The 17,438-nt window shown below is 40.8% G+C and overlaps 1 protein-coding gene across 4 annotated transcripts; it reads right to left on the bottom strand.

Moving 5' to 3' along the window:
• Positions 1-444: 444 nt before the first annotated feature.
• Positions 445-16,396, bottom strand: LOC143439448 (uncharacterized). 4 transcript variants are annotated; one of them, XM_076925886.1, is made up of 6 exons: positions 16,143-16,396; positions 14,445-14,509; positions 13,687-13,800; positions 9,549-9,724; positions 9,288-9,348; positions 1,513-3,545 (listed from the first exon to the last, which is right to left on the bottom strand). In XM_076925886.1, the coding sequence occupies exons 4-6, from the start codon at positions 9,580-9,582 to the stop codon at positions 1,676-1,678; spliced, it is 1,965 nt and encodes a 654-aa protein (XP_076782001.1). In that variant the 5' UTR covers positions 9,583-9,724; positions 13,687-13,800; positions 14,445-14,509; positions 16,143-16,396; the 3' UTR covers positions 1,513-1,675. The 4 variants fall into 4 exon arrangements, with proteins under 4 accessions (XP_076781999.1, XP_076782001.1, XP_076782000.1 ...); XM_076925885.1 differs by having other exon boundaries at positions 9,549-9,675; XM_076925887.1 differs by having other exon boundaries at positions 9,549-9,632.
• Between the last annotated feature and the right edge of the window lie 1,042 nt (positions 16,397-17,438).

Genomic DNA, 17,438 nt, shown 5'->3' with positions numbered 1-17,438 from the left:
TTTCTTTACCTAAAACATGTTCTGTACCAGGATAACTTGAATCAAAAATCTGCTTGGCACTCATCTCCTGGGATTTAAGACCTTCATGCCTGTACTTAAGTATTTTATGTTAGATCTGAAAATGAAAACCCAGAATTGTAATCAGAGTTCATCCATAGTCAATTTCACACATACTGGTGACCCTTGCACCCACATGAAAACAATGACAATGTGATAATAAAGTTTAACATGATAGAGTTCTCTTTCATACAACTGCAAATTCGTAACTTTAGATGGATGGAATCTTGCCCTAATATCACCATTCCTTTAATATCATTTAATATCATTAATCACAGGATTCAGTTTCATTCAACTTCCTGGTGAGGCTTTTCTCTTTTGACCTAACATTTTATATTTCTTTCTTTCTAAGATTACTATGGTTGCCCAAAACAATCATCATGAGACTAAACACAGGTCAAAGGCTTTGCTGGCTTTACTGAGACTTCCTTTGTCAATGCAATGAACATCAACCTCTTTACCTTATCTTCAAGGAAACTGTACAGACAAGGGCAAAAGGCAGCAACATTCTTCAGCAAAACATCATAAAAACTACATACAAAGTTCAAATCACCCTCATTCCATATGTGTTTCATATTCCTACTAGGATGGTGCCTTAAGTTCCACTTAATGCATTTTCAAATCCAATGTCTAAAAATCCACATTGTTCCATAAAACAAAACAAAACAAACAAACAAACAAAAACATGATCAGGCCTATCATAGCAATGCTTAAGTCTGGGGTACCAACTTGTGTCTTAGAATCTCCATTGCTAAGAAGAGACATATTAACCAAGGCAACTGAGGTAAAGGCAAATATTTAATTGGGCCTGGATACAGTTTCAAATGTTTAGTCCTTTACCATCATGGCAGAAAGAATGTCAGCATGCCGGCAGCCATGATGCTGAAAAATGAGCAGAGAGTTCTGCATCTTCATGAGACGGCATTCAGGAAGAGACTGTCTTCCAGCCAAGTGGTAGGAGGGTTTGTTTTGTACTGGCCTGAGTTCCAAAGACCACCACCATAGTAATTCATTTCTTTCAAAAAGGCAAAATCTACTCCCACAAGGCACATCTCTTAATATTGCCATTTTTTAGGGTCAAGAATATTGAAATCACCAGTTTATTTCTACTATAAATTATTTCATACTTTTAAAAATGATTAGGATAGCTGGGCGGTGTTGGTGCACACCTTTAATCCAAGCACTTGGGAGGCAGAGGTAGGCGGATTTCTGAGTTCGAGGTCAGCCTGGTCTTCAAAGTGAGTTCCAGGAAAGCCAGGGCTACACAGAGAAACCCTGCCTCAAAAAACAAAAACAAAACAAAACAAAACAAAACAAAACAAAAAAACGATTATGATATGCAGAGGCTTTAACATGTTGATAATTTCAGATGGTTTTGCTCTCATATGTGTGCATTTCTGTATTCAGAAACCACAATGGCACGTAAACTATTTCCCAACTTCAGTACAATGAAAAGGTTTCTGCTCAGTTTGTGTTCTTTGGAGAGCACAGAGATAGGCACAGCGTTTACCACATTCATTACATTTGTAAGGTTTCTCTAAAGTGTGTGTTCCTTTAAGTGTTTGGAGAGTACAATGACATGCAAAGGCTTTACCACGTTCATTACAATCATAAGGTTTCACTCCTGCACATTTTCTTTGGTATATTCAGAGATGACTGTGTCCTGGAAAGGCTTTACCTCATTCATGACATTCAGTTTCTCTCCAATATGTGTCTTTTTATGATACTGGAGACCACTGTGACATGAAAAGGCTTTACCACATTCATTACATTGATAAGGTTTCTCTCCAGTATGTGTTCTAATATGATACTGGAGACTACTCTGATGTGGAAAGGCTTTACCACATTGATTACATTGATAAGGTTTCTCTCCAGTATGTGTTCTATAATGATACTGGAGACCACTCTGATATGGAAAGGCTTTACCACATTGATTACATTGATAAGGTTTCTCTCCAGTATGTGTTTTTTTATGATATTGGAGACTACCAAGACCTGAAAAGGCTTTACCACATTGATTACATTGATACGGTTTCTCTCCAGTATGTGTTTTTTTGTGTTTTTGGAGACTACGTTTAAATGAAAAGGCTTTACCACATTGATTACATTGATAAGGTTTCTCTCCAGTATGTGTGGTTTTATGATATTGGAGACTACGTTGACATGAAAAGGCTTTACCACATTGATTACATTGATAAGGTTTCTCTCCAGTATGTGTTCTATAATGATACTGGAGACCACTCTGATATAGAAAGGCTTTACCACATTGATTACATTGATAAGGTTTCTCTCCAGTATGTGTTTTTTTATGATATCGGAGACTACCTAGACCTGAAAAGGCTTTACCACATTGACTACATTCATAAGGTTTCTCTCCAGTATGTGTGCTTTTATGATATTTAAGACTACTGTGACATGAAAATGCTTTATCACATTGGTTGCATTCATAAGGTTTCTCTCCAGTATGTGTCCTTTTATGTCTTTGGAGAGTACTCTGATTTGAAAAGGCTTTACCACATTGACTACATTTATAAGGTTTCTCTCCAGTATGTGTCCTTTTATGACATTTAAGACTACTCTGAAATGAAAAGGCTTTACCACATTGATTACATTCATAAGGTTTCTCTCCAGTATGTGTCCGTTTATGATCTTGGAGTTGACTGTGATTTGAAAAGGCTTTTCCACATTGGTTACATTCATAAGGTTTCTCTCCAGTATGTATCCTTTTGTGTCTTTGGAGATGACTGCTATGTGAAAATGCTTTACCACATTGATTACATTCATACAGTTTTTCTCCAGTATGTGTCCTTTTATGGATATGGCGATGAGACGGTTGTGAAAAGGCTTTACCACATTGATTACATTGATACGGTTTCTCTCCAGTATGTGTGCTTTTATGATATCGGAGACTACTGTGACATGAAAAGGCTTTACCACATTGTTGACATTTATACGGTTTCTCTCCAGTATGTGTCCTTTTATGATATCGGAGACTACGTTGACACGAAAAGGCTTTACCACATTGATTACATTCATAAGGCTTCTCTCCAGTATGTGTGGTTTTATGATATTGGAGACTACTGTGACTTGAAAAGGCTTTACCACATTGAGTACATTCATAAGGTTTCTCTCCAGTATGTGTGGTTTTATGATATTGGAGACTACTGTGACTTGAAAAGGCTTTACCACATAGATTACATTCATACGGTTTTTCTCCAGTATGAGTCCTTTTATGTCCTTGGAGATGACTCCTTTGTGAAAAGGCTTTACCACATAGATTACAGTCATACGGTTTTACTCCAGTATGTGTCCTTTTATGAATTTGGAGATGAGACTGTCGTGTAAAAGTTTTACCACATTGGTTACATTCATAAAGTTTCTCTCCAGTATGTGTGGTTTTATGATATTGGAGACCACTGCGACATGAAAAGGCTTTACCACATTGATTACATTCATGTGGTTTCTCTCCAGTATGACTTCTTTCATGCCTGCAACAATAATAGGCACATGTAAAACTTTACTACATTTGTTAGCCTGGTCAATCATTTTATCAATATGAATAAATTTTGCAGTAGGTATAATAATAAACAATGCTCAGATAATAAGGTTTTATGCTTTTGATATTCATGGTTCTACTCACAGACTGTGGGTTGCTTTACCTCTTTGAAAATACCTGTCCTTCCGGTCTGGGCCAGAGCACTGAGCAGATCTTGGGTGGCAGCTCTGCCCCCAACCTCCAAGAACCCAGAGAAAGCAGGGATCCAAGGGGCTCTAACTCAGGCAGTATCTTAGGTAAGCAGACAGCAGGGCCCGCCCTAAACAGGGAGTAACTGGGAACCAAAAGGACCCAGGAAGTCACTCCCGGCCTGGAACACTGGTTCCTTCCAGTCTGGACCAGAGTACTGAGCAGATCTTGGGTGGCAACTCTGCCCCCAACCTCCAAGAACCCAGCGGAAGCAGGGATCTCAGGTGCTCTAACTTGGACAGTGTCTTAGAAACTAGTTCTCAGATCTGAGGCCTGGATCAGACCTCTGCCAGGTCTGCTATTGTGTGGACCCCGGATTCCACCTGAGATATACTGGAAGGTCCACTCAACCCAGAGCCACAGAGGAACAACTGAACTCAGAGCATCAGACAACATATCCTGAGATATTCTAGAGGAGACACTGCACCCAGAACAGCAGACACCTAGCTGGACTACTACCTTGGAGGCACCATATCCTGAGGCATCCTAGAGGTACCACTGTAATCAGTGAACCTGGAAAAGATCACAGAGACATCTGGATCCTAGGAGATCAGACACAAGCTAGATAACTAGAAAGACAGGCTTCAGTCAGAGACAGCAAGTACAGGCAGCACTAGAGTTAACCAGATGGCAAAAGGCAAGAGCAAGAATGTAAGCAACAGAAACCAAAGTTACATGGCATCATCAGAACCCAGCTCCCCCATCAGACCAAGCCCTGAACACCCCATCACACCAGAAAAGCAGGAATCAGAATTAAAATCACTTCTTATGATGATGATAGAGGGCTTTAAGAAAGACATAAATAACACTCTCAAAGAACTTAAGGAGAGCACTGGTAGACAGATAGAAACCCTTAAAGAGGAAACACAAAAATCCCTTAAGGAATTGCAAGAAAATGCAACCAAACAAGAAAAGGAATTAAACAGAACCATGCAGGATCTAAAAATGGAAGTAGAAACAATAAAGAAATCACAAAGGGACAATACCCTGGAGATAGAAAACCTAAAAAAAAGATCAGGAGTCATAGACACAAGTATCACCAACAGAATACAAGAGATGGAAGAGAGAATCTCATGTGCAGGAGATACCATGGAAAACATTGCACAACTGTCAAAGAAAATGCAAAATACAAAAAGCTACTAACCCAAAATATACAAGAAATCCAAGACACAATGAGAAGGCCAAACCTAAGGATAATAGTTATAGATGAGGGGGAAGACACCCAACTTAAAGGACCAGTAAATATCCTCAACAAAATTATAGAGGAAAACTTCCCTAACCTAAAGAAAGAGATGTCCATAAATATACAAGAAGCCTACAGAACTCCAAATAGTTTAGATAAGAACAGAGACCATAAAAGCCAGAAGATCCTGGACCGATATCATACAGACCCTAAGAGAACACAAATGCCAGCCCAGACTACTATACCCAGCAAAACTCTCAATCATTATTGATGGAGAACCCAAAATATTCCATGACAAATCCAAATTTACACAGTATCTCAACACAAATCCAGCACTTCAAAGAATAATTGGTGGAAAACTCCAACACAAGGAGGGAAACTACAACCTAGAAAAAGCAAGAAAGTAATCTTCCAAAAACCCCAAAAGAAGATAGTTACACAAACATATCTCCAGGGATGTTAGCCCAAAAGCTTGGATTAGTGAAGACTGAACCCACAGACCACATGAAGCTCATGAAGAAGGAAGACCAAGAGGGGATGCCTCAGTTCTACTTAGAATGAGAAACAAAAATGCTCAAGGGAGCAAATAGGGAAACAAAACATCAACAGAAACTGAAGGAGGGGCCATCAGGAGACCATTCCACCTGGGTGTTCACCCCATGTACAGCCACCTAATCTAAACACTGTTGTGGATGGCTGGAAGTGCATAATGTGAGGAACATGATATAGCTGTCTCCTTAGAGGTCTGCCAAAGCCTAACACACTCAGAGGACAATACTCACAGTTAACCACTGATATGATCAGGGGTTTCCCAATGGAGAACTTAGTGAGAGGACTGAAGGAGCAGAAAGGGTTAGTGACCCCAGGTGGAGAGCAACAATACCAAACAACCAGAGCCCCCCAGGGTCTAAACCACCAGCCTGGGAACACATAGGGAGGGACCCAAGACTCCAGAGGTATATGTAGGGGAGGATGGCCTTGTCAGACATAGGTGGGAGAGGAGTTTCTTGGTCCCATAAAAACACACACACACACACACACACACACACACACACACACACACACACACACACAGTGGGGGGGGGATGTGAGGGCGGGGAGGGGATAGTGAGGGGGGGTAGGTGCTGTCACTGCCTCAAGAAGCATGAGGAGGGGGATGGGATAGGAGGTTCCTGGGTGGTGGGAGGAAGAAGGGTAAGGGGATAAAATCTGAAACGTAAATACTACAACCAATTTTAACAAGCGAAAAAAAAAAGTCGTCAGAACCAACATCTTTAAAAAAAAAAAATGTCAGCCCCCTGGGGGTGGGAAATTTTTTTTTTCTTGATACTAAAACTTGTTCTGAGAATTGTATATTGCAGAATACACAGCCTTGGTGTATCTACTCATCAAGCATACTGAGCAGACCTGCCCAAACCTCTGATGTCCTGAAATTCCATCTGTATTCAGTGAAGACACAGCAGAAGAGGCTTATCAACTTACTCTTCCCCCCAGCCCTCTTCTAAAATCTCAACACCCTTAATCAGCTTGAAGAAGTTCAAGAAGAGTCAGCGCCCCTATTCCCTGAGCTTGGGGACTAATGTGGTTAATAATGGTCTGTCTTTCTAGGGAAAAGTAGTGGTTTTGTTGGAACAGGGGGGATTAGCTAGGACTTATTGCATAGTCATAACCTATTGGTAGAAATCTGTATAATTATTATCAAGATGAAGTTATAATTTCTTAAATGGTACAAAATTTACTTTGATTTCAAATTTAAGGTTTTCATTGGTATGAGCCTTTTATTAATAAAAAATGAGATGAATATTGATACTCTCATGGGCATTGTGCCTGTATAACACATTTAAGAATACAAGGTCTAGACCCAGCCCTTTTTTAACTTTTTTAACTGATTTGGGATGGTTAACCTATGAGTTAAGGGACTATAGCAAATTCATGGTTTTGAGTTGATTGTTAGGGTGTTTTCCATATTTTATTTAGAAATAGCTGAGAGGAGTGAACAGACAACAGTCCAAGTTACCTTACATGGATAGTTGGTTTTCAAAACATCAGAAGTCCATAGAACTGACACTACAAATATTTATATATTAATGATCTTTTTGATTAGAGACCTGTCTGCTCCTGACAGCTTCTTGTCATGGATTCTAAGAAGAAACTGAGCATCCTTGGAGTTACTCCAGTTGTGCTGCGACAGCCACTAGGCAAGAATTGCCTCTCTCCATCTACAGACAAATTACTGTTCAGAAAAGGACACACATGCAGAATAGTCAACTGATTATATCTGCCTAGACAGAGTAATCAGCCCTTAATAATCCTGCATCACTAATGTCTGTCAGATGATTCTGGGCCAGAAGGCTGAAGATTTGATGCTCCAACATTCGGTAGTATAGGGGCTTTTCAGGTGTTCAGCGGTCTCTATAAATTGGCTACATTTTAGAAGCTATGCTTAGTGCTTCCCATAACTTCAGTTAACTCAGTCATTCTGGATTTCTGATGGGGTTGAAGACCTATAGTCTCATAACCAATCCTGGCTATTTACTTTGAGAGAAAAGATCTGAGTAGATGGTTTTCAGCTGACATTCATTCTAAAGCCAAAAAGCCAGGATCAAAAGCAAGTGTTTTAGTTAGAAGAGATGAAAGAGGTTCTGGTTAGACAACAAAATGATGGACTGGGTATTAGGACTATCTTGTACCTCACTGGTACAAATAGGCATAAGTATGCTCTAATTGTATTGTGAGAAAAAAAGGTTTATTTTAACAGGAAGGGTGATACGTAGGAGGAGCTAAGGGGGAAGGACTACCGAGAGGAAGAGATGGAGTAAGGAGAGGAGAAGATGAAGGAGAGGAGAAGCTAGGTGATGAGAGAGAAAAAAAAAAGAGAAAGAGAGGAGGGCATGGAGGCAGATATTCACGTGTCTCCACCAGTCAAAGATAGTTTATATATCTAGGTTGGGTATTGGGTTACGCTTCTGACTGAGCATTACCAAACTTATAAATCCTTTGATTAACATTTTAAACAAATCGTAAAAAAGCAAAAAGGAAAGGGGGGCATGGGACGGGGTGTTCTAGGGAGGGGAAATGTGGAAAGGGGATGGCATCTTAAATGTAAATAAAATATAAAATAAGAAAAATAAATACTAAAAAAAAAAAAAAAAAAAAAACAAACCTGTGATGGTGAGAGCATTTACTACATGGCTCACATTTATAGCATCCTTTTTCTATGAGATTTCTTTTTTGTTGTTGTTGTTAAAGATTTATTTATTTATTTATTTAATTTATTGTGAAGAAGGCATCAAATCCAATTACAGATGGTTGTGAGCCACCATGTGGTTGCTGGGAATTGAACTCATGACCTCTGGAAGAGCAGCCAGTGCTCTTAACCACTGAGCCATTTCTCCAACCCTTCTATTAGACTTCTATTTGATGTATTTCACATGTCTGAAGATATCAGGGTATTAAAACCCTGATTGCTTTCTTAGGTTTTCCTGTAGTGTGCATCACACCACAGCAGCACTGTGAACCAGGAAAAAGAGAAGAATTTCCAAACTTCTAGTACCCATAGAGATTTTCTGCAGTGTGACTTTGGGGATGTCTCCAGTAAAGTCAGAAAACAAATTAATTGTAAACATCTATCATATTCAGAAAGTCTACCAAAGGCAGAATACTACATATCTTCTCATTTTTCTGGAGTAGAAAGAGGTACGTTGCTTCTTTCAACATCCCTATGCTCACAAGGTTTGATCCATTCTGACAATTGATATACCCATTAAAAGAACAAGGATGGATAAAAGGTTTTCATATTAAATTCACAGCATTTGACATTTTGTTCTTTGTAGACATGTTGTATATAGATTAAGGTTTCTCCATGACTTTTTGTACTCTCACTAACTGACCACTCAATAAACTTAGAAATGTCACTACAAGAATATGAGTATCACCAAATTTACCATGGACTATTTGCTTATTGGATGGCTTTAGATATATATTTATCACTATTCAATGTGCAACAGCTAAATATTATGAGATTATTCAGATTGGTAGTCCCACAGCTAAGCTCTAATGGAGCTACAAAACAATTAAAGGTATCTCTTAAGGTACTGTTTCCATTTCTTCTTCCTTAGAGGAATCCCTTACAAACACAAATCAGATATCTGAGATTGAGGAACATGGCTTTGTGAGAATATTACAATCATAGCTATACTTAAAGGACTCATATTTTTACACACTTGCTTTTCTTTAGAGCTTCCAAAACACATTAAAATTTCCTCACAGGCATATTTGTATCAGCTTGCACATGAAAACTACCTTTCATGCCTTCTAGAACTTTGATGTTGCTCTTCAAGATGATGATCTTCCCAACTGTAACCTACAACACAGTACCAGAAAATGAATGATATAATATTGGAAATTAGGTAAAATTCAAGTTACTGTGAATTTTTACAGCACTGAACCTGATTTATTCAGCTCAATCTTCTTTGTTCTCAATTGAAATAACAGAGGATAATCAATAACCAAGAATCACTTTTTCCATTATTTTGAAAAGCAAAACAAAACTCACAGTCTTACCTATAATCGTGAGGTTTTGGTAGGTCTCTAGCATCACATCTTTGTAGAGTTTCTTCTGGGAAGGATCCAGCAAATTCCACTCTTCTGCAGTGAAGTTCACATGTACATCATCATAAGTCACTGCATCCTAAAATATTCCATATATGTGTACAACAGAAAGCATGATTGTGACATCACTGTAAATAAATGGATACGTTCTAGACCATGTTATAATGTAATTCTGGTGCTTCCTTTACTTATTTCCTGAAACAGAAGTTATAATCTAATCATTCTGTCATTTTTAGAAGGAAATTGAATTATAAGTTTCACCTGTGCTGCTTCTGATCCCATTGAATATGATATAGCCTTGCAACACAAATGGCAACTGAGAGCGGTATGCAGAGGTTAACAGATCAACTGTACTGAGCAAACATCTGAAAAGTTGTATGAACAATTACTAACTAAAATGTGATGGGAAAGCTGTGTGTATTTGCTCATGTCTTTAATCACAGAGGTACAGGCAGGTGTATGTCATTGAGCTGGATGCTGGCATGGTCTATGTGATGTGTTGCAGGACAGCAAAAGTTACATATTAAGACCCTCACTCCCCTGTAAAAATCAACCAAGGAAACAAAAATGATAGAGAGAACTCACAGTTTGTTACTGAAGTTCCTACAAAGAAATATACATTCACTGCAGTTCTATATTCATCTTGCAAAAACATGAAGAAAACCAGTTTAAACAGCAACATTAATAAATTTTACTAGAAGGGAATGCATACTTAAATGGTTAAAAATGGACAGATGAAAATATTAGTAATGTATATTTTGATCAGAAATAAGGAACATAGAGCAGGAAAGAGAGCTCAGGAGTGGAAAGCTCTTGTTGGTCTTCCACATAATGGTAGTCAATTTCTAGTATTTACATGGGGATCAACAACTACCCATTTCTTCAAGATCAAGAGGACTGAGGATATCGTCTGACAACAGTAAAGATGAGGCACACATGATATTCATGTTCATCCACACAGGCACAATACTCTTATTTATTCAAAAATTTCAGAACAAACACAAGAGTAAGGCAGAACGACATACACCTGGAATCCAATGAGTGTGAAGCCTCAGGCAGTATTGATATCATGAACATATGCCATTCAGAGAAATATAATATAATATAATATAATATATTTTGCTGAATTTTAAATTTAAAGTTGTGGATGAAGAGGTGCACAGAAGCATGTGCATATTTTAGAAAAACATGTCAGGTGGCTTTGGTGGTTTCTATATCTACAATCAGGACAGGAAGGGCTTCATAGAAAAATTTTATCTTGAAAACAATAAACAAAAGATGTAAAGTTAAAAATATAAAACCACCAGGCTTGCAAAATAGCTTAGTATTGAATACCAAATGTTTATATTGTATCTTACATGATTTAAGGGCTGAGACCAAATGGGGAATGTATGGGAGCATGAGAAGAAAGCTGAAGGATCAGTTTCAACCACAACACAGTAGACACACAGAACAAAATCTGTCCTGTCTAAAAAGAAATACAGGGGTAAAGCTGGAGCAGAGAGTGAGGGAATGGCCAAGGAAACTTGCCCAACTGGAGACCCTACTTATGAACAAGCACTAATCCATGATATTATTATGGATAGTCTGTTATGCTTCCACACAGGAGCCTTGCATAATTGTCCATTAAGAGGCTCCAACCAGCAGCTGACTTGAAACAGATGCAGAGAACCACAGTCAAACATTGAAAGGTCCTTGGGGACTGTTATGGAAGAGTTGGGGGAAGGACTGATGGACCTGAAGAGGATAGGAACTTCACAGGAAGACCAACAGAGTCAACTAACCTGGACCCTTGGGGACACTCACAGACTGAACCACAAACAAAATAACACACACAGTCTAGACTAAGGCCCCTGGAACATATTTAGCAGATGTGTACCTCAGTCTTCATGATGGTCCTCCAACAACTGTAGCAGGGGCTGTCCCTAAAGCTGCTCTCTATCTTTGGAATCTGTTCCCTGAACTAGGCTGCCATGCCTGGCTTCAATGGAAAGGATGAACTTAACCCAACAGAGACTTGATGTACCATGTTGTGAAGATACCTAGGGGCCCACATGTTCTCAAAAAAGAAACAGAGGATATTGGAGAGAGGGATTCTGTGCAGGTGGGAGAGCTAAAGTAGGGACTTCACAAAGTTCATAGCCATTTTATTTATAACAGCTTGAAACTGGAAGAATCCCAGATGTCACTCAACCAAAATATGGATATAGAAAATGAGGTACATTTACAAAAGCAAAATCTATTCAGCTATAAAATACAAGAACATAATGAATTTTGCAGGCAAATGGATACAGCTAGAAACTATTATCCTGAGTGAGGTAACCTAGACCTAAAAGCATGTGCATGTGTGTACTCACTTACAAGTGAATAATAATCATAAAATAAAGGAAACCCACACTACACTTCAAAGACCCAAAGAAGCTATACAAGAAGGAAGGCCCAAGTGAGCAAGGGTGAATCTCACTCAGAAGGGGGAAGAAAAAAGTCATAGGAGGCAGATGGAAGAAAGAGAACTGGATGGAAGAGCAGACAAAAAAGGGGAATCGGGGAGAACCAGCAACAGGTGTGGTGAGATAAAAGAGAGGACCAGAGGGGAAAGTGTATCAAAATTTGCAGCTGGCTGGGGGGAAGAGTTACATTTAGGATGTGCCAGAGACCATGAATTGGAGGGTGACAAGGAGTATATGGGGTTGATCTTAGCTGAGATAAATAGCAGTTAGATATGGACACTGAAGAGGCCACATCTGCAGTCAGAATGGACCCCCAGTGGAGAGTTAAAGACACCAACCAATCCAAAACCTTTTTACCCAAAATTTGTTCCTGTCCACAAGAATGCAATCCACAACACAGATTCTGTCCAGCAGCAAAATAACCCTTTGATGCCATGTTGTTGTTCTAACTGCTGCTCTGCTCCTGTGATTGAATCCTCTGAGCAAAAATATCTCAGGTAATAAAAGGTTGTTGTACATGGTTCTGTCAGATCAGTCCATTATTTTGGGAGATTAGATTAGAAACTGAAGGCAAAAAGCATGGATAAACACTGTCTCCTGGCTTGCTTGCTTGCTAGGTCATTGTCCCAAGCTCAGCCTGCTCTCTCATCCAGTCCAGGACCATGTGCTTAGGGATATTGCCACCCTCAATGGAAGAGTCTTCCTAATCAATCTTCAACACTATCTCTCACAGACATAGCAACCAGCCAATCTGATGAGGGCACTCCCTTGACTGAGGTTCCTTCAGGTGACTTAAGCTCTAAAATGTTGAGAACTGAAAACAACTATGCCACAGTTGTAAAAACTCCAAACCAATGATTTAACCATATCAATACAGTAGCTCCTGCCACCCATGAGAGACTTGGAGTTGTGGCTGAGTGAGGACAAAATAGGGAGGGCACCTGGCTCAGAGCAGGGAAGGATACACCAGAAAGGGTGATCACAGGCTATGCTGACCTGGGGTGAGGGATCTTTAACTCTGGGTTCTCAGGACAGTGCTACCAAAGAGGAGGCTAAAACAGCTGGAAGGTGGACAGAAAAGCAGATTGTCTCACAGACCTGGAAATGACCACCAACAAAGGACATGATTTCTGACCCAAGGAAGATATGCTAAATTTGTTGGAATCAATGAAGAATGACTTCCATCTCATGACAGCTCCAAGTTCAAAACTATAGAGTCACATATGAACTGGGAAGAGGGTAGTTCAGGAGGTAGAAAATGAGGTGTTTGTTTTTCCACCCTGTAAAACAAGGTAGGCAGAGCCTGAGTTTGCCCTGGATACTATCTGGAAGAGCTCTCTGTCATGGAGTAGTCAATGGGTCTATGTCTTCTTGTTAAGAAGGATTTAACCCAAGGTGTGGGGCTAGTAACTAAATCTATTAGGATGGAATCTGTCTCATTTCCTCAGTGAGAGAATAACAAAGTTCCACACACAAAATAGACAGCCACAAGAAGGCGATAAAGGCCACCTAGCAGATTTCTACACTTGGGCAGAGGAGAAAATGAAGACAGGATGCCAGAAGCTGTGAGCCCTGTCAGGGTTCCAAGTGTGTTCTAACCTTCCCAGAAATTAAGACCAGAGAAACACCATCCACTATACCATGCTCTGGAACATCTTCGAAGCACTTCAGGGCTATGACTCTCCAGGGTATCCACTGTAGCAGGGTTCCATGTTCAATTTAGTCATCTCCCTCCACATATACTCAAGGAAGACCTAAAAACCAAGGCACACAGACACAAATCTGGCAGACAAGCCACTGACATAGAAACAATGGTTCATCTTAACAACCAGCCTTTCAATACTTTAGTTGGGAGTCCTGAGGGTCTTGGGGTTCTAGTCAATGCATTAAGATGTTATGTCCAAGTCACAAAGATCCCAACAACCAACAAGGAGCCTATTGTAATGCAAACACATGGAGGTCTTTATTATGAGCTCTGTAATAAGGATTCTCACCAGTCAGCCTCACGTGAGATCGAATCTGAGAGACCAAGTCTAGGGGTGCTGGGTATTTTTTGAAGTTACAGCAAGATTGGGACATTAACATGCAGGCCAGCAACTTAATATTTTAAAAGCGGCATTACTGGAATAATCTGCAGGAACCAATTAAGGGGGCAAAATCATCTGACAATTATGATGGGTAGACTAACTTTTTCTTTGTAAGGTGTATTAGTTATTTATACCCTGCAGTTGTACCTTGACTAGCTGTTGAAAATGAGGCTTTGTCATAGGATGTTTGCTCAAATGGACTTTGTGAGCTCTCTAAAACAGAATTGATTGGGCTTTACAAACTCAAAATATTCCTGTTCAAGCACAAGACATGCATGGCAGTTGAAAAGGTACTTCGTCCAAAGACCTACCTTACTATCTGTTACTGCACCATCTGAAACTGTTTTCCTGAGCAGGTAGCCCACAGCTCTGGAAACTAAAAATATTAGGGTTTCAAAGGTAACTTCATTATTACAGCTTCTTGTTCCAGTATCTGGGATCCACACATGATCATCTGCACTCCTCAAAAGAGATTGGGTCACTTCTCCAGCTCTTCCATCTATAGCACTCTAGGTTTAGCTTGACTCTGCTCTACTGCTGCTGCTGTTCTTTCTGCTCATCCCATGGGACTGACATCTTCAATACACTGGGTTCTTCCCCTGCGACTAGGATTCACTGCTTTCCTGTCATACACTCCCTTCACCATGCCAAGCCTTAGCTGCTCTGCATGAGATTCATTTATGCTTAAAACCAATATCACCTGGGTGATTCTCACACATGATCAACTCCAGGTGCACAACAAGGTACAGCCTTGGCTATCTCTGGAACAGAGCTACTTTGTCCTCTCAGAAAACACTCACCAGAAGATTTCACCTCAGTGATGCTGGTTTCTTCTTCATCCCCACTAATTTTTTAACTACAGCTCACCAGCATCAATTGTCTCAGTCATTCCTTCTATTCTTTCCTCCCAAAGCCACATGGACAAAGCTGCTGAGTTCCTCTGCTTGCTGGGGCTGGAACACGGCCCCTTCTATTACATCATCACCAGCTTTATATTTTTCAAGACCTTTACTGCCTAAGCTCAGTTGTCCTGGATTTTACTCAGTAGATGAACCTTGAACTCAGAGATCTGCATGGCTCTATCTCCTGAATGCTGGGTAATATGTGTGTAACACTTTGCCTGTATCTAAGCTTTACTTCACCTAAAACATGTTCTGTACCAGGAAGACTTGAATCAGAGATCTGCTTGGCGCTCATCTCCTGGGATTTAAGGCATGTACCACTGTGTCTGTACTTAAGTATGTTATTTAAGATCTTAAAATGAAAGCCCAGAATAGTAATCACAGTCCATCAATGGTCAGTTTTACACATACTGGTGACCCTTGTGTCCACATGGAAATGACCAGGTGACAATTGAAAGGTATAAAAATTTATAAAGGGTATGAAAAGTTTTTATGACCCCTAGAGCTGAGCCAAGAATGTAGGTCAGCTGGTTCACTAGCTCCAGGTTTCAGGAACTGGCTGACCACAAAGAAAGGAAAACTAAAAATATAGGTCAGCTGGGCTGTTCTGGGAACTGGCTGACCAAAAAGTAGATGGTTGAGCAAGATTCAATTCCTGAGAAAAACATGTACAAGATGTTTCCCACATGACCAACTGAATGAAGGGCTGGGAATTTCCACTATTTTTATGATATTCTTCCTTGGTTTCTCCCTAACTAGCCTGGTTTGTGGTTTTTTTTCTTTAAATACTCTTCTTTCTCTGGCCTCAAGGTTGACCCTCCCTGCTCTGAGTCTTTACCTCAGCTGGGTGATTCTGGAAATAAAGCCTCTAGCTGTCTTGCCAGTTACTAGAGACTAGAGTGAGGGTCTCCCCTTTTGGGGGTCTTTCAATAACAATGCCCAACATGATACAGTTCTCCTTGCTACAAGTCTGGAGCCGTGTCCATAGGTTTGCCAGCCATGGTACCTGGAAGCAGCTCTGGTCACGCCCCTGCCTCAGATTCACAGGCACCGCCACTCGCTCATGGGCAGCCTGGGGCCTCCACTTCCACCCGCCCGCCAGGGTACCTGGAAGCTCCGGTCATCTCCCTGGTCTGTGGTGGCCCAGCGGCAGGCAATCAGATTGCGTTGTGCGGTCTGTGATGTCAGAAGGAGCCCTCCAATGCCACCAGGACAGAGGTACTCGTCCTGGCCAAGGAGGTGGTGGTAGTGGTCCTCAGTGGAGTCTCTCAGGCCCTCAGTGAAGTCTCTTGGCCCCTGTGGGGATTTCCGAACTTAAGCATGTGCGCCGGGCCAGATCCTTCATGGGAAATGTAGTCTTCGGCCGGCCGCCATCTTGGATTGAGTTTCCGGCGCATGCGCAAGTAGTTCTGCTACCACCATCTTGGCATGATGCCTTATGGGAAATGTAGTCTCGGGCGGGCCACTGTCTCTGAGTAGTCCTGGCAGTCCAGGAACTCACTCTGTTTCCCAGGCTGGCCTTGAACTCAGAAATTTGCCTGCCTCTGGCTCTCTAGTGCTGGGATTAAAGGTGTGCGTCATCAATCATTGATCATTAGTGGCTATTGATTAGTATTGATTATTGATTAGCACTGGCTGCTGATTATTCTGTAGTATTGATTATCATGATTATTGATCACTTTTGGTTACTGACTAGTATTGATTATTGGCCATTGATTAGTATTGATTATTGATTACCATGATTATTGATCATTATTCCATCACCATCATCCCCCTGTCTCTGCCTCCTGAGTGCTGGGATTAAAAGCATGCACCACAACTACACTGCTATACCTGTGTTTTTAATGTATACTATAAAAGACAAAAGGGTTTGGACAAATGTGCTGCAGAGTCAGAGAAACCACCCATGTTTCTACAAGAAAGCAACTGGTCCAAATGTTTTGGGCAGATTCAGAATCAGCCAAGATAGTGATCTTACTCAGATGTCACTGCCTGATATAAAAAGTGAGGAGCATCACCAGGGACCTCACAGGTGGTCACATGTGGCTGATGCTTCCCATGCAGCCCTAGAGAGGACCCAGCACTCCAGTTCCCACTGCTCAGCTGCCTGCAATTACCTATTGTGGGCAGTGATCCTGTGCTCACCATGACTTGATTTTAGAGCTTCCCTGAAGTCTCCACACAGTACTCTACAGCAGAGCTCAGAGCAGGGCACAGATGATCATTCGAGCCTGCACAGCCACCTCAAACTTGCAGAATGGCACCTGGAAGAACCTGCCTCCTTGTCTGATTGGCAGGTCTGCCTGGAAGCCTTGATAGGCCAGTGAGTTTTACCACTCTTCAAGGTTAAAGTGTGCTTCCGGACCAGGGTCAGAACTTTTTCAGATCTCAGGAGTGGTTTGC

Source organism: Arvicanthis niloticus, chromosome 26 (assembly GCF_011762505.2).
Source record: "Arvicanthis niloticus isolate mArvNil1 chromosome 26, mArvNil1.pat.X, whole genome shotgun sequence".
In the NCBI taxonomy this organism is placed as follows: domain Eukaryota; kingdom Metazoa; phylum Chordata; class Mammalia; order Rodentia; family Muridae; genus Arvicanthis; species Arvicanthis niloticus.
This window is presented reverse-complemented; position numbering and strand designations above follow the sequence as displayed.